General features: G+C 26.9%; 3 protein-coding genes and 1 long non-coding RNA gene across 4 annotated transcripts; 2 read left to right on the forward strand and 2 right to left on the reverse strand.

Annotated features, from left to right (window-relative positions):
* Nucleotides 1-1,252: 1,252 nt before the first annotated feature.
* Flo2 (flotillin-2) lies at nucleotides 1,253-17,625 on the forward strand. The gene is made up of 4 exons (XM_015508274.2): nucleotides 1,253-1,614; nucleotides 13,714-13,808; nucleotides 13,905-14,674; nucleotides 16,314-17,625. The coding sequence occupies exons 1-4, from the start codon at nucleotides 1,527-1,529 to the stop codon at nucleotides 16,672-16,674; spliced, it is 1,314 nt and encodes a 437-aa protein (XP_015363760.1). The 5' UTR covers nucleotides 1,253-1,526; the 3' UTR covers nucleotides 16,675-17,625.
* On the reverse strand, nucleotides 1,484-5,503 carry LOC107161750 (glucose dehydrogenase [FAD, quinone]-like). Its single transcript, XM_015508271.2, has 3 exons — nucleotides 4,708-5,503; nucleotides 3,177-3,492; nucleotides 1,484-2,433 (listed from the first exon to the last, which is right to left on the reverse strand). Exons 1-3 carry the CDS (start codon nucleotides 5,473-5,475, stop codon nucleotides 1,745-1,747), a joined length of 1,773 nt encoding a protein of 590 aa, XP_015363757.2. The 5' UTR covers nucleotides 5,476-5,503; the 3' UTR covers nucleotides 1,484-1,744.
* Nucleotides 11,576-20,551, reverse strand: LOC107161748 (glucose dehydrogenase [FAD, quinone]-like). Its single transcript, XM_015508270.2, has 4 exons — nucleotides 20,321-20,551; nucleotides 18,716-18,857; nucleotides 13,560-13,688; nucleotides 11,576-13,494 (listed from the first exon to the last, which is right to left on the reverse strand). The coding sequence occupies exons 1-4, from the start codon at nucleotides 20,549-20,551 to the stop codon at nucleotides 12,137-12,139; spliced, it is 1,860 nt and encodes a 619-aa protein (XP_015363756.1). The 3' UTR covers nucleotides 11,576-12,136.
* LOC149056190 (uncharacterized) lies at nucleotides 19,916-26,212 on the forward strand. Its single transcript, XR_016191482.1, has 4 exons — nucleotides 19,916-20,068; nucleotides 20,127-20,237; nucleotides 20,330-20,595; nucleotides 25,787-26,212. It is a non-coding gene; the product is annotated as an uncharacterized LOC149056190 (long non-coding RNA).
* Nucleotides 26,213-26,691: the final 479 nt, after the last annotated feature.

Here is a 26,691-nt window from a genome sequence, read left to right on the forward strand (position 1 = left end):
TGCGCACGCCTATGTTTACACCATAATATATAATATATTATTGTAAATAAAATATACTAGGTAAGTACCTATAACACGTCTTGTATGAGTGATGAATGATGATTATCAGATTATAATTTTTAATTTTTATAAAAGACTAGCTGACAAAGCTGGGCACTAACTAGCTAGAAAGTTAGAGTTAAGTTAGAAAGTTATTTTTTATACGTAAAAATTACTGCAATGTTCAAATTATCTTAGATAGAAATTTATAAAATTTTCCTTTTATATCTAAGATTTGAAAATTGAATACAAAGCTACCAACTTATTTTTACAATAGAACTTGAAAAATAAAAGAAATAAATAGTCACCATTTTTTTTACAAGCATCAAAATTTTAATTTTGACATCATACGTAAAAATCACGAAAATTCGCAAATTATTTTAAACTTGAAATTCATAAATATTTTATTTTTAAATCTAAGATTTGACCAATTTCTAGACTAACTAAAATAACTATAAAAGTAAAATAAAATAAAATAATAATAATAATAAAAGTAATAAAAAAATACAAAACGAAACAAAAAATGTGAAAACAGTGCAAAAAGTTTTAGTCATCGAAACTGGTTTGAACTCTAGACACTCAGTAGTCAGTACATTAATCCTACCGAAGTGCTATTACGACAGAATTTTCGATACCCGACGATAATTTTACGGTTTTTTTTAAATAGCAAATTCATAAATATCTTATATATTCTTAAGTTCTGACTTAACCTGTAGACTTTCTAAAAATCTTATGTAGCCCGTGGCATTCCTAAATAAATGGACAATCCAACAAAAAAATAATTTTTAAATTCGAACCAGTATTAACTGAGATTAGTGCGTTCAAACTTTTTTAGTTCTTAAATTTTATAATATTATATAGGTAGTATAAATACTATATTAGATAAGAATTGCGATTTTCACAAATACTGATAACAAATATGAACGCTTTTGATTGGACGTGACATTTTCCCCCGAGACGCTTGTCAACATTATGGCAATATATCGCAGTGGTACCATAGATTCTTATTTCACTATTTCAGTAATGTTTCATTTAATCTGTGGTAATATTATATTTCATATGCAGTACCACTGAACAGTTTGGCGTCGGCTGTAATGCTTTGAATAAATAATAATAACATACATTATTGGCCATTGCCAATGTTATGTTGTTATCTACTAAGTACATCGGTATTCTGCATATTATTCTTATTTAAAATGTCGATAACTATTTAATAATATTAAATTTTTTTTATCTTTAAAAAATTGTCTATAATATATTTTTATTTTTGAACAATTTTTGAGATTATTTATTACATATTTACATTTGTCTCATTAACCATTAGTCATCATTACACAAGATAACAAGCCAATGGTTTTTTTTTCAGTTTTTTGTGAAATAATTGTAGTGAATAGTAATTAAAAATCAACCGTTAATTGTAATAATATAGAATTAACACAAGTAATTTGATTTAATATAATACATTTTTGTACTTATGTATTTGTTGTATGTTAAGAAACATAAATATATTTATTAATAACACAAAAATGGGACAAATACACACTGTTGGACCCAATAAAGCTCTAATTGTATCTGGTAAGTTATAATATTTATATCAGTTATGCATGTGTATGTAAATTGTTATTAAGTATAATATTATTTGAGGTATAAATAAATAAATAAATAATTATTGTCCATTGATAAAGGTCATTTTTTTGGTTTTTGTTCATTGATTGTTTGACCAATAACTGCGAATCATGTCTGCTGCTTTTTCGCCAACCATTATAGTAGGGGCGTAAAGATGTGCACTAGGGATATGGGGAAGTACTGAGCTGTCTACTACTCTTAATCCTTGAATACCAATTACTTGCAATTTATTGTTTACTACATCACCCATCCTGCACGTACTGCATTGGTGATGATAAGTGTTAGTCAAGTGTTTTGATAAACACACCCAATAATCATCAGATCTAAATACTAGATGGCTACAATTTGGATATGGTTCTGGGTTAAGTTTGGCTGCAACATCCTTAAATGCTTGTGTTTCTTCTACCAATTTTACTGCATATTTAAGCGCATATACATTGTCTTCTAGATCAGTATTATTGTCATAATAACCATAAGACATAATTGGCGAATCTAATGGATTATTGCTTTTCAAATTTACACTTCCACGACTGTCTGGTTGCAACAACAATGTAGTTATGAGGAATGCATTTGGTTTTTCCGATAAAGGAGCAAATATTAGTTCTATCTCTTTGCCGGACGGTGATCTTATATAACCCAAACCATCTGCTCCTCTTGGTACTGTAAGTGGTCCTCGGCCATATTTGAACCATTCTTCAAATAAATGAATATTTGATATAGTTTGCTTGTTGAGATATGGACCTGTTTGGTTTACAATGAACTCCAATGCTAAACAATAAACAATACAATATTTTCATTAAATATGATTATTAATGATTCATTATATATGATTATTAATGATTCATTATATATGATATTAAGTTTAAACTATAAAAAACTAGATTAATTCTAAAATTGTCTTAACATATTGGTATTTTACTTAACTAACCTAACCTATGTTAATTCTAAGGGAGCAAAATGTGTTCAAACACAATTACCTTGTGAATTATTGAAAAAAAAATTAATTACTTTAAGTTCTATATTTCACATACTTTTGCTTGTTAGATAATTTCATACAAATACAGTCCTTTATAGTCAGTTATATTAAATTAACCAACCAAATTGAAACTGTGGTACATATTTCAATGTACTTATTAGTTATTATGTATATAAGTGCCATTAGATAAATTCCAATTTATGGAGCCATATAAATACTTTTATACCCACTTTTATAAATTAAATTTAATATTATCCGAGATATTATCCTACCAAAATAATATGTTTTAAAGATCTTGAAAACAAATATCAATTGAAATAGATAATCAACTAATATTTTGTTTCTTTTTTTATAAGTGAGCTGTAGATTTTTACACGATTTACTCCCCTTTAAGATTTTTCTAGCGCATAATATGTTATTAGGTTTATTAATCAATAATACAAAAGACATAACTGTTTAACTTTAACAAAATAATAAAAATAAAACAATTTCAAAATTAAGCTAGTATGCTATAAAATTAATTATGTGTATATACCGACTGTGCCATAGTGGTCTTGTAAATTTTTTCCTACTGGTAAATCTTGAATAACTGGTATTCCAAGATTATTTAAGTGATCTTCTGGTCCAACACCTGACAACATAAGTAATTGTGGAGAGTTTATTGCACCAGCAGATAAAATAACTTCTTTTTTAACATATACTGTTCTATGTTTTCCTTTTTTAATAAATTCTACTCCAGTAGTTTTTTTGGTCTTTGGATCAATAAGTATTTTTGTTACTTGACTGAATATAGCCACGTGGAGATTTTGACGATTTTTGACTGGGCGAATATAGGCTTTGGATGCACTTACCTATACAACAAAGATAAATTTTAACTAACATTAATCACAAATAACACTAGGTTTATATTTTTTCTTTAAAATAAATTAAGTTAAGAGGTCAATTTTATAGATGCTATCTTTACACTTATATTATTAAATTAATCATTAAACAGAAACAAATAATTAGATGTATGGATAATAGTTTATCTTTTTAATCAGCAGCTGGTATAAATTATTATGTTGATATTGTTGGTTTATAATTTTTAAATCATATAACTAAATACCTAGTAATTATTATGTTAACATGGTAAATTGTTCAATGTTAAACCCAGATTGTCTAATTAGAGTTACAAAAAAGAGCTCAAAATATTAAGATTACATTATATCCGCTTGTGTTTTCTCCGTCTTATGTGCCTAATTATAGCAAAAACGGTTTCATCCGGGAAAGAACCTAGAAGTTTACAGATATAAGTTTATAACTAATAAACCAAATTTTTACCATGGAATAAAATTGAATTTCAACGGCGTTGCAGCATTTTTATTTTTTTGATGAAACCAGTATGTCAAAAGTTATTGAAGTTTGGAAAATTTTAAAATATTAGATTTTTAAAAGAAATAATAACTTTTTTCTTATAAATGATATTAAACAAATAAAAACACTACGACACAGAAAATATTATCTTCTATATTGTGTTCACTTTTGGTGTTTCTATTTAGAGTACAGACTGAGTGGCTCTATCCTGCGCTAAACTATTTTTGTTGCGTTTGTTTAATCGGCGCGTGTCATGAGATCACTTTATTCTATTAAACTCAATAATATACTGAACATTATATGAATTAAAATTACTACCTAGATAAATACATTATGTTAACAATAAATAAATATTAAACAAGAAATAGTAAAATAATCTAAAACTAGTCAAAATTTAGGTACTATAACCCTGTACTGCCTGTAACTAATGATTGCTATATTTAGTTTTATATAAAGGTATTATTTGTATGTTTTTGTTTTAGAAACTATTGTTATCATATTAGTTCAACCTTTTTTGAATCTTTAAATTCAGACCTAATTCATAAGTGTTCACACAAGGTTCTCAAAAATGATCCCTGTACCTACCTGAATAGTTGTTGGTTCAGAACTTCTAAGTGTAAAATACATTGTCTTTGATGGGGTCTTTGACTTGAACATTAAGTTAGTAGGCTTTAAGTTGATTGTCATTTTCATTAATTATTAATTGGACTTACTCTGTGTCCATTTAAAGTTGTGGCTTGTAAACGTGATACTCCATCTTCCGGGTCAACTGTATAGTCAATATTTTTATTTAAACCTGATTCTCCCCCAGCTTCAATAAATTTGTCAGTGAGTGGTGAATGATATCTGACTCGTTCAACATGTAAATTTCCATTTTGTGAATGGAAAGGTGAACTTTGATATTCTGGTATTGAATTGTTCTCCGATTTTAAGAAATATGGCAACACGTCATTGTAAGCCCAACCGTCATTTCCTAGTGCTGCAATTGTATCATAATCTTCTTTTTTTCCTCTTGTGTAAATCATGGCATTTATAATTGACGATCCTCCCATGCCTTTTCCTTTTGGCCATGGACAACGATTATTTTTAAAACCCAGACAACCGTTTTTTACTGGTTCAGCGATATAACCCCAATTGTAATTTGTTGCTTCTAAAAATCCTGTTGCACCGGGTATATCTGTATATACAGATTCATCTTGACCAGCTTCTAATAAAAGTACTGACCAGTTTGGCTGTTCAGATAAACGGTTTGCAACCACACAGCCTCCTGGACCTGCTCCAATGACTATAAAATCGTACTCATGTAATATTGGTTTATTACCTAAATAAGTATTTTCTCTAAAAGGAATTCCTTGTCGAAGATACTGTCCATAAATTGACTGGAATAATTCCACAAGTATTGAAGATGTAGATGAAATAAAAAATATAAAGATTATAACAACAATTTTCATTATGAACCAAGAGTTGATGAACTTGGTCATGGACAACGAATGTCAGTGTCAAGTCTTTCAAACAATACTGTTATTTTAGGTCAATCTCCCCACTATATATACTTTTTATTTAATGTTCACAAATATACTGTTACTCCTACTAAACGTGATCAAGTAATATCTAATATCATTTCATATAATTTAACGGTTTAAGATGTAAAATGTGGGTGGTAGGTTAATGAACTTTCAATATAGGTTGTTTGGCATAATACATCATTTTTTTCTTCATATAAGTTCATACAGAACCCAATTAACCAACAACTATATACCTATTTAAACTTATTAATTGTTTTTAATATATTATAAAATTACCTGATTATTTTAATGCCTGTATTGTATTTTTACTACTTTAGGCGTTTTGTGTATTTATTTCTTGAAAATAAAATATATTTTTTCATATTTACATTATCTTGTTAAAACTGCTTTTTAAATAAAATAAAAATAAGAAATGTAAATATTGTATAAATATTTTTAGTATGAACATAATATAGTAATAATTAATCATTCCTTTCACCTTAAGAAAAGTATCCCATCAAATGAAAGTAGACATGTTTTAGGTTCTAAGTGGAGCGATGAACGTGTGAATCTTACAATAATTTCACACGTGTGTGTGTGTGCGTGTGTGCGTGTGTTTTTTAGTGTTTGTCATCATATGAGACCCATCATTAGATGTAGTAAAAATGCTTTCATTTTTTACTTCAGCATATTTTCCTGTTAGTACTTTGGGAGGCTAAGATTCAAAAATTTCAGCATTTAAAAAAAAATTAATTTTGTTTTTAAGTATAACTCCCAAAAAATAAAAGTAACTGTTATAATAGTAACGACGAACTGTTATAGACAAAATAATAATAATGACTGTTAACACAATTATTTACATTTAATATTTCAGTCAGTCACTATACCTTTTATATAAAAATTATTTCTATTAGATCACTTGTCTTATTCTTTAAAAAAAATATAAAATGAATTGATCATTATTATTATTACATTTAAATTTATTATGATGTTGTTTTATTTTATCTTTATAATTTTGGGAAAATTTATAATTTCATTTTAGTTTTAGATTTACATTTGGTGATTTAAAATAATGCGGGACTAGACGTCCTATGGGCAGTGATGTAGTCCTAAAAAAAATCACGCCTTAATTATTGCAAAAAATAACTTAATATATTTGTTCAGTCAAAAAACTTAGAAATATGTTTCAAAGTTAGGTTATACATTATAAATTGTTAATGTAAGTTTAAAAAAAAGTTTAGTGTAATTCCACAATTTTTTTTTGTGCGTCTGAAAGCATAATTTTAACAAAATCACGAAAATTTGTTAACTATTTTATGTTAGAAAAAGATAAATAAAATTTTTATTTAAACATAAGGTTTGAATATGTAATACAAGATTCGCCATAAGATTTTTTACATTTATTAAAACAAAGAGTCTACCGGAGAGTTATATTAGTTGATTTGCTAGCGACTGAAGCTAGATATTGGATAATGTATTGATTTGTAAATTTAAAAAATCTCATATAAAAATTTACTTTTTTGTTGAAATTAAACATCTATTATCCGTAAATGGTTGAAATTGTATCAAAATGCTTGTTTTTTTTCGTTTTTATACATGATAATATTTTTTTTTTAGAACTATTTAATATTTACCAATAGACCTTTTAAATATTAAATTTGTTCAGTTTTTTGTTTTAAACGATATTTAAATGTTTTATTTGGTAAAAATGCTTAAAAGTTATAATATTACAAGGTTCCTCGTAGGTTGTTTTAATAGTAGTCGAGAAATAGTTAAGATCCGTCGGCACGATTTTGTCTTATAAGCATTTTAAGTTTAAATTATTTTGTTAATAAAAATGTTTAAATTTTATATTCAAGAAATGAAAATTTAAAACAAGTTTTACACAATATTTCACACTGTAACCAACAAATCTAAAAATTATATACACAGTTTTGTTTTAGTAGATATTTTAAGTTTAATTTGGACGAAATTAGATAAATATCTTATATAACAGGGAGTACATTATGATTTTAATAGTTTTTTTGTAATTTAAAAAGTAGGTAAGTATATAATATTATTAGGTATATTTTAAAGTTTAATAAGTTTAAAAAAAAAAACAAGACTACATGCTTAAAAATATTTGTAGAATGTGTCTATAATATTTTTAAAATTTACAATATATGCTTATTATGCTATACACTGTAAATATTTTATCTATTCAAGTATGTGATAACTTTTTGGTACGAAGTATATGCTACTGCATCTAATGTTGTTTTCTCATTTCATCTGAGACTAAAGGTTTTGATTTTAAATATGGAAATTATAATTAATTTATGTATATATTAAAATAATTGTGTTCTATTTCTGTTCAAAAAAGAAATCATTTTTAATATCTTCAAAAAAACAAAATATGAACTAACATGACGTGTTTCAGTAAATATGTAAAATTAGTTTAATAATTAAACCTAGGTAGTTTTTTAATATTGCTATTGTATATTTTGTATGATGGTAAATTTCAAGCAGTTCTCGTATCATTTTAGAATCTGAGCGAATGTATTGATTTTTACAGTGATGAGTGTTTTTTTCGCTCTATCATCAATATTTGGAATATGTAAAAATGCACGGACTCTCCACATCAACATCTTAGGAAAGTGAATCTAATTATTACTTTTGGTAGCTCAAAATTGAAAATTTTGACAAAATTCATCAAATCTCGAAAATTTTCAGTTAGAAATTCGTAAACATTTTTCATTCCGTACCTAACATCAAAAATTTAATGGTAGATTCCCCAAAAATGTTGCTACCTAAGACAAAAAAAGTTTACCGGAAAGTAACATAAATTTATCAGCGTTTGAGTTTAAATTTCTTATGATATTGGATTTTCACCTTAAAATTATGAAATTTCGATGAATCAATTTTTGATACCTATTTTGTTGTAATTCTTTTGTTTTAGTTAATAATTTAGAAATTGGTTTTCTTTTGATATCTAACATAAATTTTAATAGAAGATTCCCAAGAAGTGTTTCTACAATTCTACCTCTATCAAAAACAAAATTTGTTCACCGGCTAGTTATGTTATTTATAGTCATTCAATAGTCAAAATATTATTCTCTGTTATGTTTATCGATTCTTATTTGCCTGTAAGTAAACTGATTTTAAAAATAACTAATTAGTAATAACCCCTGCACAAATCTTAAAAAAAAAAGAGGAAAAAAATTTTTATCTAGATAATAATATGTTAATGGAGTCTGTGTTATCAATGATTTTCAAACTACATTCCGTTTAATGATGCAGGATATATATTAATATAAATCATATAATATTCAATCTGTATAACCTATTAAATTTTAAATTATTTATAATTTATATAGGTATTAGCTTAGCCATTAGGTAACTGCAACCTAGCTACTTGACATTTAAAACGTTTTCTAACTAAACAAAAGCAGTTGTCGGTTACATTTCAATGTCAGCTTTAAATTTTAGTTACCTACCTACTTATTTTTATATCCAGTTAAGTCTGTATGTATAGTTATTGAATATTTTACCTTTCATTTGCATAATAATTATTAGTCGGACATGATCCAATCTCCTTTTCTATATCAAATTACCGTAGAATTTAAAATCTTAAAATAGCAAGTTAATTGCGAAGTTAATTTAACCATATTTAACTATATAAAAAATGTAAAAATTGAAAAGGCGGACAAGTAGATACCGCTCTGCCATTCATTAATTGTTGATTGAGTCACTGTAATGATTATTTTAATTCCATGATAAATCATTGAATATGAAAAACGATTATGATTATTTAGCCAATACTATAATTGCTATATTTTATAATATTATTGTTATATTTCAGTAATTTTAGCATAGAATATTGTATTTGTCAAATGTCTATAAAAAAAATGAGCTTATGTATTAATATAAATATATGTATATTATTAGAGTGTCTCACGATGATCTGGCATATTGAATAACTTATGTTGTATTCGATATTTAAAATTCATATGTATATATATAGAATTCATAGACACGTGCACTAAAGTTTTAGTATATTTATTTTTATTTATTATTTTTTAATGCTGAAATATTTTGAATTAATAATTTAATGCTTAAAAATAAATTCAAAATAACCTATTTGTAAATCTCATTATAAGAATAATTTTAACAGTAAAAATATTTATCTAAGTCAAGCAGTTTATTTTTTAAAATTTTTTTGGTTAAATTAATTTTGAACGTAATAATTTATTTAAAAAATTATTTTTGAGAATTTACTAATATGAGTATATTTCTTAAATTATTTAGGTACTTATCAGTTATCATATAATACTAACAATTTTTGTGGTAAGTTTAATTCGCATAACTTTTTTTTCGGATCTTTCTGAGACATCTTGTATAAGATTTTTGATTTTAGTCGGTAGTTACGAGAAACCTTGTATTAAATTTATTAAATTTCAAACCTTAGTTAAACAAATTAGCTGAAAATTTTATAAATTTTCGTTATTTTGACAAATCTTGTCAACATTTAACCGCGTTTTAAATGCACTAAAAATCCATACCTATTTGCATATTATGTATATGTATATTGAATATTTTTTAATAACTTATCTACCTAAAATTATAATCAACAAGTTCATTATAATATGTTGTAATGTTTATATTTGAAAAACTTAAGTGTAAATTTACAGTTACCTTTTAAATGTGATTGAGATTAGAATTTTGAATAAATATTAAAAATTAGCAAATTATTATGTTACACAGTTAAAATTCATAACATTTTGAATACTCATAAACAGGCCCGGATTAAGATCTACAGTGCCCATAGGCTGTAAAAAATTTGGTGACCCTATTTAAAAAAAATATTGTACTCATTTCTCTACTCGATACTTGATTAAATAATAAAATACTATTTTAGGTTTATTAACCACAAATTGTGGCCCACAATATGTACATGTATATAATATATTAATATGTGAAAACAAGTAAAAACATAAAATTAAAATTAAATAAAATACATTTTAGATTAATAAAAATATAAAATAATCATATTATAAAAAACCATTAATTTATACTTTTCTTTTTCTTGCTTTTTGATAGGCAAATGTGTTAATAGTATTAAAATCTAATTTTTCAACCCCAATAATTCTGCTTCAATGCTAAATATTGCTAATGTATTCAGCTTTTCCTCCTTCATGGTTGACCTCAAATAGGATTTTACTCTTTTAAGGACTATTTCAAATTTCCGATATATTTAAACAAAAATTTAAAATAACATCAGGATAGTATGCGGTGCCGTGCCCTTAAATCCGTGGTTGTGTAGGCTGAAGCCTATACACTGCTTACGCCTTAATCCGGGCCTGCTCATAAAGCTTAAAATCCTAAAACATATGGTTCCATATGCAAGCACCGAGTTAAGCACTATAAACTTACCTCAAATGTTATGTAATAGGTATTAGGTATATATTTTCTTTTAATAAGTTTCATTTTACATATAAATATATCATTCATTGTATTCTTTCTGTGTCTAATCAATCTAAAGCATTCTTATCATTACTCCTTTCCGTAAAATTAGGTAAAGATTTATTCAAATTAGAAACTGCTTGTATTACTATAGGTTCGTGATTTGTATTATTGTTTGTAATGAAAACAAGTTCATCGCAGGATTTTATTTTGTTGTATTTATTATTTCAAAACAAAAGCGTTACTTAGTACTGTCTACTGACCTCAAAATCTAATGTTATGTTACTATAATCTCTATGATTTTCTTTATAGTCTTCAGTTCTAACATAATTTGTTTCAGTGTATCCATAGGAAATAATAGAGGGGATGGTCTGTAAGGGACTAAGCTTTTTTTATATAATTCAAAGAGTATTAATCGCACAATTATTATAATCTTCTACACACTGAATGAAATTCTCATTATATTTAGACTAGCTATTTATAGGTATTTAAACATTTTTTATGTTTTTGATTATTTTATTTTCTTACAAAATTGTTGTGCTTTTAAATGAATTTTCGTAATAGTATGTTAAATATTATTGTATTTGTACATAATATTATACCACTAAGGTATATAACTAATCTATGAAATCGATGATTGTCAATATTATGATTTTATTGTAAGTAACGTATGGTTATTTACCATTGATCAAAGACCATTTACATTTTTTTAGTACCATGAAATCTTACTAGGCTGGTTCTACCAGCCAATTTTTAACAAGTATTTCATAGCTACAATCAACATACACTTATTAATACGCACGTATTACTCATTTGGGTTAATGAAGCAAAAAAAGTTGTTTTATTTCAAACAATGTTGATTTTGAACAGGGTCCTTAAAATGTAGGTAATTGATAAATATTTATTTAAATTTTTTAGTCTATTAATTAAGATAGGTATAGGTAAATAGGTTTACTTCATTAACTCTTAATGGGCTTTTTAAATTATCTAAAAAATTGTTATACATGTAATATAAAAACATTTACCTATAAAATATAAATGTACCTAACCTAATATAAATGTATTTAATACAAAGCATATCTTAAAACAATTAAACTAGAAATTATACACTATTTATAATATAAATTATTATTAACATGATTATTTTATTTTTATCACAGACAATGTCTTATTTATTCTATTCTAAATTTATAAGTTTTTAAATGGTAATACCCCAATCTTCTTTAATTAGATCTGATCCTTTTTCAGCAATCATGATAGTTGGTGCATTAGTATGTGCGGATACAATTTCAGGCATGATTGAAGCATCAATTACTCTTAGGCTTTGCAACCCATGGACTCTTAACCTTGGGTCCACCACAGCTGTAGGATCTCCTATCGGTCCCATTTTACAAGTTCCAGCCAAATGATATATGGTAAACGTCAGGTGTCTGGCTGCACACTTCCAATAATCGTCTGAGTCAAATTGAAAATGTTTACAACCTGGTATTGGCTCATTCCATAATGTCGCATCAATACGTTTCATAACATCCGTTTGTGATAATTGTTCACTTTTTCTTACACCTGATACTATTACATCCAAATCTCTTTCGTCAGAGAAATAATTTGGGTAAATCGCTGGATATCGAAATGGGTTACGGTCTTTTAATTCTATCCATCCTTTGCTTTTTGGTCTCATAATCATTGGAAATATCATGTATGTATTTTTTTGTTCTGTATTTTTAAAAACACTGTTGTATACGTTATCATTAATGCCAAATGATTTTCTAAGCGTTTCATCTGAGCTCACAGCGCCATTTATAAATAATAACTCCAGATCAGCATGACCATCTACATCATTAGGACGATTCAAGTCGAAGAAAGCCAGTGCTTCGGTTCCTCCGGGTATTGATATAGGCCCCGAGTGATATTTGAGGAAATCGTGCAGATTTTTGGGATTTTCCAAAACCCTTTGCGTTTTTATTGAACTTGTATCGTTTACAACAAATGTTAGTCCACCTAATGCGACATGATCCATTAAATTACGGCCTACGTGTAGATCGCGTAAAACATTTATACCTTTTGATATCAAGTGATCTTTTGGCCCGATTCCTGACAACATGAGTAATTGTGGAGAATTGATGGCTCCGGCTGAAATTATAACTTCTTTGTGTGCAAAAACTCTATATTTTTTGTTTCCTCTGTAGTATTCTACTCCAATTGCTCTACTGCCAGTTTTATCAAACAGTATCCGAGTTACGTGACTTTTTTTTTTTATATATAAATTTTTTCGTTTGCGAATCGGATGGAGGAATGCTACGTTGGTGCTATATCTTAATCCGTTTTTCATAGTCAATTGGTGAAAATTAAATCCTATTTGATTTTTTCCATTTAAATCTCTTACAGGATATTTAAGCTCATATCCTGACTGAACAAATGACTTAGCTAAAATACTCTTATATGGTGATTCTGATATTGAAAGGTAGCCTCCCTCTTGATGGAAACCATAATCTTGAAGAGTGATATTTGCATCTTCTGATTTAAGAAAATATTTAAATACTACGTCTGCATTCCAGCCTAAAATATTTTTAGTGGAATAAGTTTTATTTATAAAACATTTTTTATATAATTTTTAATCTTACCAATATTTCCTGCGTCAGCCCATCCATCGTAATCTTTTTTGTTACCCCTTGTATATATCATATAGTTAAGTACGCTTGAACCTCCCATTACTTTACCTCTTGGATAATTGCACTGCCTGTTTACATGACCTAAAACATTGAATTTTATTTTTAGGTGGGTTTTGTGGATCGACCAAGAGAACAACAGTTGTTGGTGGTTGGGCATGGGCTTGGTGGCTTATTACAGATGTTCAATATCTATCTCTTGAGGTGATTATAATAATTAGTAATAACTGTGTAATTTATGTTTATTTATTTAAACATTTTATGTATACTTATATATAAATATATGTATATTTGTTTTAGGTTATGACTTTAAATCCCATGTGTGAATCTGTTGAAACCGTTCATGGAGTTCCGTTAACTGTAACAGGAGTAGCTCAATGTAAAATAATGAAAGCGGACGAACTCCTACAAACAGCATCTGAACAATTTCTTGGTCGAACTACCAAGGAAATTAAACAAACTGTGCTTCAAACTCTAGAAGGTCATTTAAGAGCTATATTGGGTACTTTAACAGTCGAAGAAGTGTATAAAGATAGAGATCAATTTGCATCTCTTGTAAGAGAAGTAGCTGCACCTGACGTTGGTCGTATGGGAATTGAGATATTATCATTCACAATAAAAGATGTTTTTGACGATGTTCAATATTTAACTTCACTTGGAAAATCTCAGACTGCAGCAGTAAAAAGAGATGCAGATATTGGAGTTGCACTTGCCAACCGTGATGCCGGTATAAGAGAAGCTGAATGTGAAAAGTTGGCGATGGATGTAAAATATGGAACAGACACAAAAATTGAAGATAACTCAAGAATGTTTAAGCTTCAAAAAGCTAAATATGATATGGAAGTTAACACTGCAAAAGCTGAGGCACAGTTAGCATATGAATTACAAGCAGCTAAAATAAGGCAAAAAATCAGAAATGAAGAAATACAAATTGAAGTAGTTGAACGAAAGAAACAAATTGAAATTGAAGTACAGGAAGTTGAACGTAGAGAAAGAGAACTGAATTCTACTGTTAGACTGCCTGCTGAAGCTGAAAGTTATCGCGTTCAAGCAATTGCTGAGGGAAAGAGGTAAAATAACGTCAACTATTAATTTAAAAAACTAGAATATGTATTGTTTATTATTTTAGATTCTGAGCGGAGCGATGAATGTATTGATTTTACCATGATGTGTGTTTTTTTTTGTGTGTCATCACGTTTTGGGGCAGTAAAAGTGCTTCGATTTTTTACTTCAGTACCTCGTTCGATCAGAAAGTGAATCTAGTTGGTACTTTGGGGGGTCAAAAGTAAAAAATTCTTAATACTTTTCTAAATAATCGAGAAAAACAAACTAAAAATTAAGGGAAAACGGGAAATTTTACGCACACTCTTTTTCGACAAAATCGATTTTGGTTTTTGATATAATTTTAAAACAAAAGAGTCTATTGAATAGACCATAGGTACATGAAATTTTCACCAAATGTTTATATAAGTATATTCTATCCATCATGCAATTTTCGACTTAAGTTGAACTATTCATAGGCATTTGAAATTTTCGATCATTATTAGTTTTTTAAAAATTATTATCGATAAAAATTTATTTGTAAAGCAGAAAAGCTTGAAAATTTAATACAAGGCTCTTAACATATTGTTACAATAGCAGTTGAAAAATAAAATAAATTCATAGTCACAATTTTTTTTTATAAGCATTAAAAGTTTGAATTTTGACAAAATACGCAAAAATCACGAAAATTCACAAATTATTTTGAGCTAGAAATTCATAAAAAATTTTCTTTTTTAAATTAAGATTTAAAAATTTAATTTAAGATTCCTTACAAGTTTTTCAATCTTTATCACAAATAAAAAGTCCACCGGAAATTCAAATTAAATTTTTATGAGCATTTGAAATTTAAATTTTTACAACATTGAATTTTCACTTTTAGCGATTTCCTTATTTTGGTGTAACTCTAAAACAAATGACTGCAGATACTTGAAATTTTGACTGAATGTTTATATAGGCATTTTATATATTTGATAAAATTTTCAAAATATTTAGATATGTTTTGAGCTGTTTACTGACATTTTAATTTTTTAACTTTTTTAGTTTTTTTTTCTATAAATATCGATAAAAAATTATTTGTTCGGTAGAAAAGCTTGAAAATTTAATACAAGGCTTCTAACAACTTGTAACAATAGCAGTTAAAAAATATTAAAAATACGTAGGCACGATTTTTTTTATAAGCATTTAAAGTTCAAATTTTGACTAAATACTTAAAAATTACGTCAATGTTCAAATTATCTTGGATAGAAATTCATAAAAGTTTTTCTTTTTAATTCTAAGATTTAAAAATTTAATACAAGGCTCCTAACAAATTGTTACAATAGCAATTGAAAAATAAAAGAAATGCGTAGTCACAATTTTTTTTACAAGCATTCAAAGTTTGAATTTTGACAACATATGTGAAAATCACGAAAATTCGCAAATTATTTCAAACTAGAAATTCATAAAAATGTTTCTTTTTAAATCTAAGATTTTTAAATTTTTATTAAAATTTATAATAATCTATAATATATCCTAGACAGATAAACCGTCTTAGTTCAGAATCGTTTTTTGTATACAATGATATAATATCATTGGATTCAAATTTAATTCCATCCATTACAGTAACCCACTTGTGACCTACTGTACAGCAGAGCGACATCCACGACTTACCCGCTTTTTTTTTTTTAGAACTCAAACAGTGGAAGTCGCAACAGCAGAAGGTGAACGTATTAAGAAAATTGGACTTGCTGAAGCTTCAGCAATAGAAGCTGTTGGTAGAGCTGAGGCTCAAGGTATGATGTTGAAGGCAAATGTATTTAAACAATATGAAGAAGCAGCTGTTATGTCTTTAATCATGGATGCATTACCAAAAATTGCTGCTGAAATAGTAGCTCCTTTATCAAAAACTGAGGAAATCGTATTATTAAGCGGGAATAATAATGTAACGGCAGAAGTTAACAGATTAGTTGGACAATTACCTCCAGCTGTTCAAGCTTTAACTGGTGTTGATTTAACTAAAGTCTTATCAAAACTTCCAGGGGTCAAATAAAATGTTTACATGGAATTGTTGTTTACAATTTCTATTAAATTCTTATATTTTAAGTTTATTGTAACATGATCAAAAACTTATAAAAGCTTGTATTTGTATAAGATTATAATTCCTTTGCCTAGGTTTCAAATGTTCGTTATTATTTTTGCCATTTTATGGGTAACCGTTATAGTAAAATATTTAGTCATTATATGTTACCCATTATATTTATTTTAATTTAATTTTGCTTGATCATAACATTTTACTATATTTATTTTTATTATCTTAATTATTCTTATTAATCTTTTACTTTTTCAACTTTCAACAAATGTCATTAAATTATCTATAGATGTGTTTATTATATATTTTTAATATGTGTATGTATTATTTGTACTAACATTGAAGTTAGACATTTTTGATAGAAATTCCTATTGAATAATTCTAACTGTTATGTTTTTTGCTCAGCTAAGTGCCGTGTTGATCAAAGTGTGTTGCACGAGGCTGTGAATTGTTACCAATGCCTCCTATTTTATTTATATAAATCTTTTATTTTTACTTTTAGGTATAAATAAAACAGTCTTTAACAAATTATATCATTGTAAAGCAATTTCGCCCTTCCATTATATTAACACAGCACTAGCTTATTATAATTTTGAATATATCAATTTAAATAAAACATATTTTTTATAAATATTTTTTAAATTTATACTATGGTATGTAAAATCAACAACTTTATCCTACAAATAATGTTATGAAGCTTAAAATATATTTCATTGTAATAGTACATTATATTATTATAATTAATTTTATAAACTGTATTTATTTTACCTTACAATTATTAAAAATTGTAGTGTAAAACAATCGACTATAAAATCAGTTGTAAAATAACTAATATATATATTTATTTGTAATAATACAATTTGACATTTTTTATTATCATATAAAAGTTAAATAAAACAATTTTGAAAATTATTTGGAATTAGTTGCTTGTGATAGAAAAAAGTTGACTTTTACAATTAGTGTTTGTGAAATTGTGAAGTAAGTAGTTATTTAAGACTTTAATATTACTGTAAACCTAAATTATTTATTTTGGTTTCTCAACAAACGTAAACAGTGTTTATAGTTGTTGTACAAGTTACATTTTATAAACATTAGTTATATTTCTATGGGATCTGTGTAGACAAATTTAACGTCATTTTTAGAAAAATTATATTATATTTTACTATTGGCCTAAAATGATGATTATGGTACAAATATCATAAGATCATTTGATCGAACATTAAAAACGTGAACTATTTACAGTGATAGTGTTATAGACTCATAGTCATTAGTTATTACGTATACCTATTATTTAGTGGCTAGTGTACCAAAAAAGGATATTAAAATTGAAAATATTTGTATTTTTACTACAAAACGAAATTGACAAAACATTTTTATTTTTGATTGAAAATTACGTTTTTAGTGAATCGAGGTATCTTAATCTCTTGAAACACATTTTGCCATATCACATTACAAATTAAAATGTTTTAAATCACTCGCCCAAAACGCATTAGGCTACATTTCCTTAAAGGTGCGGTTTCCCTGCAGCGTCTTTACAGTGGAACAGTCAGTATGGCCATGTCAAACGCCGACTTGGATCCGGACTGATACTGACGCTAGATGCTTCAGGAAAAACGCACCTTAAAACTTTGCGATTTTTCGAACAAGCACAGACGCTAACCTCTCATTTTATTAGGCGTTTCAATGATTTACCAGTGGAATGTGTAATCTCGGTTCATGATTTAAGTAATCACAGATTTGAGCAAATTTTGTGAATTTTTAAACCTTATATTAAATGAATGTATGTATACAATTTTTGTTGATGAATGATGAGTGTACCATATATAACTATATATATGTTGACAATTTAAAGATATCTATGTGTGGCAAAAGTGTAAAACTAAGATTTACTTAATATAAGTTTAATGTTTATATAATATCTTAGTCTCGTATATTCTAACTAAATACCAGCTATTGTTAAAAGTAATCTTTATCTATTATAGACAAATATTAGTGTTATTACCTATACAATAACTATCGGAGGGCATTGTTTTGTACTTCCAATTAGCATCAGTGAACTGTAACATGTTGGCTAGTAGAGGGACGTCCATCGCGAAATGTTCTTCTTCGCCGGCTTCGATTAACAGTATATTCCACGCATGCACCTAAAACAAAAAGTAAGCGTGTCATTGTCTCAGCTGTTGATTCGCATTATTAAAATAATAAAAACCAATCACAACGATATCGAATGTATTATTGTATTGTAATGATAACTAAACAATACGGTTAGGTATAGTGTTTATAACATATTATTTTGTTTAATAACTAAACAACCACGTTTGGTTAGTGCAATAGAAAGTATTGTGTACATAATAATAACATTCTGTATCCACTGAAAAAATATTATTTTTACTGTTATATTAAAAATGAGTTGTTGTAACATAATATGTATTAATTTTAACGATTGCAAAATTATATAGTAAAAATTACTCAAATGTTTGCCTAGGTTTATCAAAATATCGTACATTTTATTTTACTTGGTAACGTTTACAGCTTAGTTGTTGGATTACATCAAAAGATTTGTAATTGACAAAATAATGTTTGTTACTGCTATTCTTTACATTCTGGCGATTACAATCTAAATTGGCGTACTGAATATTATATTATTGTTGTCTCTACATGAATACACTTAACGTAACAGTTATGCTAAAATATACCTAGTCGGTTATTTTTTTTTGTGTATTTGTCGAGATGCAAAAACCTAACTCGTTTGAAGCGGCGGCAGTATAATAATATTCTGATGTTAAGTTATTCAAATATACTTTATTTGTACGTCATCATAACCTGAGTAGACAAGTACCTATTGAGATCGGTGAACCACGATTGCGCCCGGCTTACCTTTTTCCATTAAAAAAACGCAATGCGATTGCGCTCAACCAATTAGCAATATTGCGCCCGTCTATAACCTTTTTTACCTGCATAAAACGCAACACGATTGCGCTCTAATATATATATATGTGTTTGTCCCGTATATGTATATGTTATATAACAATTTTCTAGTACACTATTTAAAAATACAGTCGGACTTGGTTTTCCTTGGACTTGATTTCCCCATATGTACAACCGAGTAATCGAGATAATGTTTTATTGTTAATTTATCTTATTATCCATGGACTGCAGATATCAGTATGCGTCAACGATAGTGTCGTGATCGGATTTTACATTTGAGCTGCAATTGACTGTTGGCTGTTGACTGTTAACTATTTTAAACCGTGTTTAACTCACTAGCTGTTCCGTAAAGTGTATATCGTCGTGAAAATAATAATAGTGTAAAACATGGATCTATGTATATCAAAAAAGTTCGAGACTGAGAAAGGTAAACCATGCATATTAGTAAATGGTCATAAATATAGATAAATATAAATTTTATGCAGGTAAAAAAGGTTATAGACGAGCGCAATATTGCTAATTGGTCGAGCGCAATCGTATTGCGTTTTTTGAATGGAAAAAGGTAAGCCGGGCGCAATCGTGTTACACCCCCAAGGGTAAGATATGTATTAATATTAAAATTTAAGTGTTAATTAATATTAGGTACCTATCATATTGTGATAATAAAATGTTCACTTACTTCCGACAGACGATTTGCCAGTACTGCTCCGGCAGAACCGGCGCCGACTATGATAAAATCATATTCAGTAAACTCATGCCGTTCGTCACGCGTCTGACGTTTCTCATAATTTAAGCCTTCTACTAGGTAATTAATCAAGTCTTCGAAAAGTGGAGGATATTCTGTGGTCCTACCATCCAGTTGACTGATAAACGCTGCAAACAGCAGAAAGGCGACTGCTGGCTTCAACATTGGGTATCTGTTCGTAGAGGGTCATTCGCAAAAACCAAAGATCAGTAAGTCCCGTATACACCTACAACATTATATAACACGAAACTAATGATGATTATTGATTTTTTTTTTTTATATGCATTTCGTAATACCTACTTTATTTTTAAAACTATGCAATTAAATAAACCAGTGAAATATATTTTATTTTTTAGCTATTTCATGTACTGTAATTTATAATTAAGGTATCTAATTATACATAATACTTTCGTATATTCCAAGCTCATTTTATAATTTTTAATTTCTCACCATATAATTTACTATAACAGAGGTAAAAGTAAAATTAATGATATGGCCAAAAGACTTCGCCCTAAACAAGGTCGTCAAACTTAACTTAACACTACACAATATTGAAACAAATTCAAGATACATATTTTGTTCCTTGTAATTTGTGATGACATATTGACATTATGTAACTTATACAGGGTGGTTTCTTAAGTAGAACTCATTCCGAAAAGTAGTTTTTGGAAATAATTAATTTTTAAAATATAGCTATTTATTTCTTTGTATGACAATATTATATATAGGTACGGTATTATATCGTATATAATATACAAGGTATTTATATATTTATTTAGTTTAAATTTCATATTTTAAAGTAAAGTATATTTCTAAGAATTTCGATTCATAAAAACAAAATTATAAACAAAAAGTCAGTTAGTAGGTACTTACTTAGTTAATAGTTATAACATATAATTAGAGACCTGTTGAATTTACCTATGAATTAATGGAACGTGTAGATACTTAAAATCGTTTATTAAAAATAATATAGCAACTACTTAAAATATTATGTAAGATCATATACCTACCGAATACGTACCTATTTTATAATATTATACAGAGTGTCAGGGTGTTCCGTGAGGATTACCCATATCAATATCTCCCGAAATAATGGTGATATCGAAATTCTGGTTTTGTAATAATACTCACAGGGATAAGAACTACAATTACCTATTTCATATTTTAATTTATTTTAATGTTTTGGTAAAAAATTTAAAAAGTATATTCTTTTATTTAATTATTTCCAAAAATATTAATGATTGCCATTTTGTAGAGTTTATTTTTCTGAAAATATTGACATTTTGCCAATATTGACATTAACCCACCGCGTCGCGCGCAGTCCCATACGGCCGACCGAATACCTTCGGTGTTCCTAATATTGTTATAATCATATTTTATATCTTCAAAACTAGAAAAAATATTAAAAATCAGGAAATTAATGAAAATTAAACTTTGAAACGTCAATATTTTCAGAAAAATAAAGTCTACAAAATGGCTATCTTTAATTTTTTAGGAAATAATTAACTAAAAAAATATACTTTTTTACTTTTTTACCAAAACATTAAAATATGAAATAATTTTAGTTCTTATCCCTGTAGCTGTGAGTCTTATTACAAAATTAGAATTTTGAAATCACCATTATTTCGGGAGATATTGCAATGGGTAAATCCTCATGTGACACTGTATATAGATATTTTTTGGAGGTCAGCAAATTATAATGTTTTTTTTTTTTTTTATTAATTGTTTGAGGCATCAACTGCATGGTTATTAGCCGGTGCTATATATTTAATTTACATTAATTTCTTACATACTTGCTTAATTTCTACTTATTACCTATATTTACAGATTTACATTTTAATCTAAGTTAGAATAAAATTATAATTTTATGACATAAAATAACTAATACCAATTCCTACCCCTGTAAATTAAACGTACTTATTAAATTTTATCTGTTTTCATAAATATTGAAAAGTAAGTAATTAGGTAAAACTCACATTTTTTAATTATTGAACGTGTTATAAATTTAAATGTTGTTCTTACGTTGATGCATTATTCTTATCAATTAGGACTAAACCTGCATATAAATGATTCAAAACGGATTGTGGTAATTGATAATCTTCATAACCTGGTTATATTGTCTTATATTTAAATATTTTATATAAAGTTATATGCAGGGGTGCCATTGGGGGGGGGGGGGCACAAGGGTATACTTTGGCTCCCCTATTTTTGTAGTCTGTGTCTTATTGGTCTGGACTATAATCTACAATGCGCCGACCAAAACCGTTAGTTATAAGCACTCTTCTATATAGTGGCATCAAATGAAATTTTTTTTCACTCAAAAGAGTAAATTCTTATCTTAGATCTTCAGACTTTAATAGGTGACGAATGAATAAGCGATTTAATGATAATAGTGGTAGAAAAAGAGGATGCTTAATAAATTTAGATGTAACAGCAGATAGATTTTCTAGATTAAGAAGTAGAAGGTAATATATAAGCTAGAAAAGCATAATTAATTTAAAAAACTAATTATATATACCGTATGATGGAATATTCTATTGTTGTTTAATTCGTTAATAAATAGGTATAATATATTTATTTTATTTGGAATAAATTGCATTGGTTAATTAATGTTGGCACATATAATAAATAATTTCAATGTATTTAAATATATCCTTCAAGAGTTTAACCTCATACAAGTGACTTACAAACAATCAATATCTGTATTTAGGAATTTAGGATCTATTTTTAAAAACAAGTGGCCTGACGAAGAAAAATTGGCCTGCTTAAATGTTGGAACTCTTATTAAAACACTGAAATGGCGCCACTGGTTATATGTCGTTAATTTCTATATAACAAGAATAAATATACTAGGTATACAGTGTAACAGAAAGAAGACCTGACCAAAAAAAAATATATACTAATTATTAAACGTTTGTCAAAAATTATTAACATTATATGATCAGTAAATAATTTAAGAAATATACTCATGTCAGCGAATTCTCAAAGATCATGTTTAAAAAAAAATTATTACGTTCCAGATTGATTTAACCAAAATAATATTGAAATTTAAAAAAATACTAAAAAATGAACTACTCGACTTAGATAAATATTTTTACCGTCAAAATTATTCTAAAAAACAGTTTCTTTTAAGGTAAAATACGCAAATGACAAATATCCAATTTGAATTTAATATTTTTACATATTTATTTTATGATCATAAATTCATAACAAATATATTTTGTTGTTTAAACTAAACCACATAATACAAATAATAAACAAATATTTTTGGTATGTACCTATTTAAATCACGTATGACAGCAAAGAAAAATAAATATTCAAACAAATTATTAAAATTATTTCATACACCAAAATTAATAGATATTTTGTATTTCAAAAATTAAAAATTTCACTTTTTATAAAACTATAGAACATGACGTATAATTCCTAAACTATGTTAAATTGCTATTTGTTTTATTATATTATGAAATATAGAGGCATGTATTAATAACCTTGAACAATGTCTTTAATGTCAATATTATTAATTGATGTGGATTATAATTTGTAATATATAATCGGGGGTCTGCAAGAAATGCTTTGCTTCCGTCAATATTCGATATTCATGGCTGAGTATCGTAATTAGGAGGAAATCACCGGGTAGTGATGGTAACACCTCGTTTCGTATTTTTTTTTAGAATACTTAAAATGTAAGGATAGAAAGCTACACTATCCCATAGATCTATAGGATATATTATTTTTTCTTGATAAGTAGTCCTCAATTTTTTACTGCAAATTTGAAATTTTTTTCTTTAAATATTAGATATAAAAAAAAAAAAAAAAAGAAAAAAAAAAAAAAAAAAAATTAGATATAATAATAATAAATAAATAATAATATATTTTTGTTTATAATAGGGTTGCTATTGGTTAAACGGTACAGTATGTATGTATAAGAAATTATCAATTGGTTATAACATATTAAGTACCAATTTTAAAAATTGTTTTACCTTTACAAAGCTAAAAATGTGTGAAAAAAAATTATGTTTGAATAAAATTTTAGTCCTGTATTTTTATGACTGCATTGAAAAACTTTTCAATAGAGAATAGAGATTAATATGGGATATGGGATAAGTTCGCGGGAAGTTTTTATCATCATCATCAGTGATGATTCATCGCTATTCACTACACTGGGTATTAAATTCCTTAGAACACTTGAAACAGAAATTTACTAAATAAGAGGGAACGATCACTCAAATGTTTTTTATTTAATTTTAATTTTAGATAAACTAAGTGCTTCAGACGCAACAGTGAATCAATTCTATTTTCTTTATGTTTAGTCATATTAAGCAAAAAAACCATAGGCGTATTATTATATAAATACATTTTGTTGCTTACTTAGATCCGGATTCTAATGATATATATACGAAATATTTAAGGTAAATCGTGAAATCATAAATTAGATTAATAACACAAATGGCTTTAGCGAAGCTTAGGGAAACTGATAAGTTAAGCGTTAATTTTTAAGCATTTATTTTATATTTTAAATGATAAATATAATATATTGTAATTTTTAGTCACGATTTATGTTTTATATGGGTAAGACGTGTGTTAACTTTAAAATGCGATCGTGATTCGTGACGTAAAAGCGTATAAATGTATAGTCCATTGTCATATGGTTTTTCTTCACGTATAACTTTTAGCCTACTTAGGCATTCGATAGGTGTATTATAATCATATTCTAACTATAGGTACGCGAATAGCGTATAAACAGAGTACACTATTACATAATCAGAAGAATATCGAAAGATATACAAGTATAACGTACGATTTATTTATTTATTTACGTATTGTTGGCTCGAAAGAATTCAGTATTTAACAACTTATGACCCTATTTTTCCGAGTAAAAAATTATACTATTAACAGTTCAGTTATGAGGTACAACGGACAGTTACCAAAATAACTCTTACTCATTATTATTGATTTTAAAAATAGGTACACTAAGTATAGAAGTAAAATGATCTAGTATTCTAGATAGAAGTAACTAAAGACCTTAAATTCTATACATTTTGAACTCTATTCACGTTTCACATGTTATTCATTAGTTCATTACTTACTATATCACGTAAACTTATTGTTAATCTATCATAGATTGGTATTTCCAAAAAATAAAAAAATATTATCAAATATTGAAACAATTTATTATTACAGTGTATTTGAAAGTAGGTATCAAACAAATTTAAAACACTAAGATATACAAAGAAAAAAACAATGTTCGTATATGAAGGCAATGATGAGTTAGAAGATCCCAAAGAGGATTTAAATTGTTCTTATTTTTTAGTTTATTGGATGGTGCTATTGAATCAATCATTCGACGGTTTGAACAAATTTCGAAGTTTAACGAAATCATCGGTTTTTTGTTTATAGGATTGGGAAACTTAGTTCAAAGCCACACGATCAGCTGAAAGCAAATCATATGGACTAAGCTACTAAGCATAGTATCTACAATCAGAAGATGAAAAAGATATTTTTGCCTATGATTTAATTGAAGAATTTTTGATTTGCCAAAATATAGTCGATAAATCGGTAACTCCTATTTATTTGAATTAAATTAAACTTAATTTTATAAAAAAAGCAATAAAACTTTTATAAGTTAAAGTTTATAAAAACGTATTTGAGAAGTACCATAACCCAAGAGTGTCTTTCTGGCTTAGCTTTATTAGCTATAGAAAAAGAAGAATTCAAAAATTTAAATTATGAAAAAATCGTTGAAGATTTCACGATTAAAAAGTCTAGAAAAATTAAGTTTTAGTAATTTTTATAAATATGATTTTATGTAATAAGTATTTTATTTTGTTGAAGTAATAATTAAAAGCATACTATTCGTAACACGTATTGACTTATTATTTTAGTATTTTAGTTTATTAAATTTTTACGATTAAAATATATTTTTCCTTTAAATACCTACTTAAATAATAATTATTCAGTTAAAATTCAGGTTAAAAATGAAACTCAATTTTATTTTAACATTAAATACTTTTCTTAATAAATTATTAAGATATTAAAAACTATATTAATATTATTATAAGCGTATAGTGTATAAATAATCATTAGCTATATAGGTACTCGGGTAAATAATTAGGAAAATATAATGTATCTATTAGTTCCTTTCTTCTTTAGTGGTGAGTGGGGTTGTTAAATACCTAAATTTTCTATAAATTTAAGGTCTCGAAAAACCTAACGCTGGCCCTTGTTCGGATCTTGTTATTGATTTGTTATCAAAATGGGATAAATGGGTTTAGATTTAGTTAATATATACTTACTATAAATAT

The sequence above is a fragment of the Diuraphis noxia genome, unplaced genomic scaffold (assembly GCF_037042655.1).
Source record: "Diuraphis noxia isolate RWA-SAM2 unplaced genomic scaffold, SU_Dnox_SAM2 contig0004, whole genome shotgun sequence".
NCBI classification, from domain to species: domain Eukaryota; kingdom Metazoa; phylum Arthropoda; class Insecta; order Hemiptera; family Aphididae; genus Diuraphis; species Diuraphis noxia.

Bases quoted from the DNA above. Each gene is read 5' to 3' on its own strand.
- LOC107161750 (XM_015508271.2), bottom strand. From the start codon at position 5,475: ATGACCAAGTTCATCAACTCTTGGTTCATAATGAAAATTGTTGTTATA. The intron at 3,493-4,707 runs GTAAGTCCAATT...TTTGTTGTATAG, and splicing joins CAACTTTAAATGGACACAGA to GTAAGTGCATCCAAAGCCTA. The intron at 2,434-3,176 runs GTATATACACAT...TTTATTGTTTAG, and splicing joins AGACCACTATGGCACAGTCG to CATTGGAGTTCATTGTAAAC.
- LOC107161748 (XM_015508270.2), bottom strand. From the start codon at position 20,551: ATGTTGAAGCCAGCAGTCGCCTTTCTGCTGTTTGCAGCGTTTATCAGT. The intron at 18,858-20,320 runs GTAAGTGAACAT...TTTTTGTTTTAG, and splicing joins TGGCAAATCGTCTGTCGGAA to GTGCATGCGTGGAATATACT. The intron at 13,689-18,715 runs GTAATAACACTA...TCAATGTTTTAG, and splicing joins CTCCGATAGTTATTGTATAG to GTCATGTAAACAGGCAGTGC.
- Flo2 (XM_015508274.2), top strand. From the start codon at position 1,527: ATGTTAAGAAACATAAATATATTTATTAATAACACAAAAATGGGACAA. The intron at 13,809-13,904 runs GTGATTATAATA...TATTTGTTTTAG, and splicing joins TTCAATATCTATCTCTTGAG to GTTATGACTTTAAATCCCAT. The intron at 14,675-16,313 runs GTAAAATAACGT...TTTTTTTTTTAG, and splicing joins GCAATTGCTGAGGGAAAGAG to AACTCAAACAGTGGAAGTCG.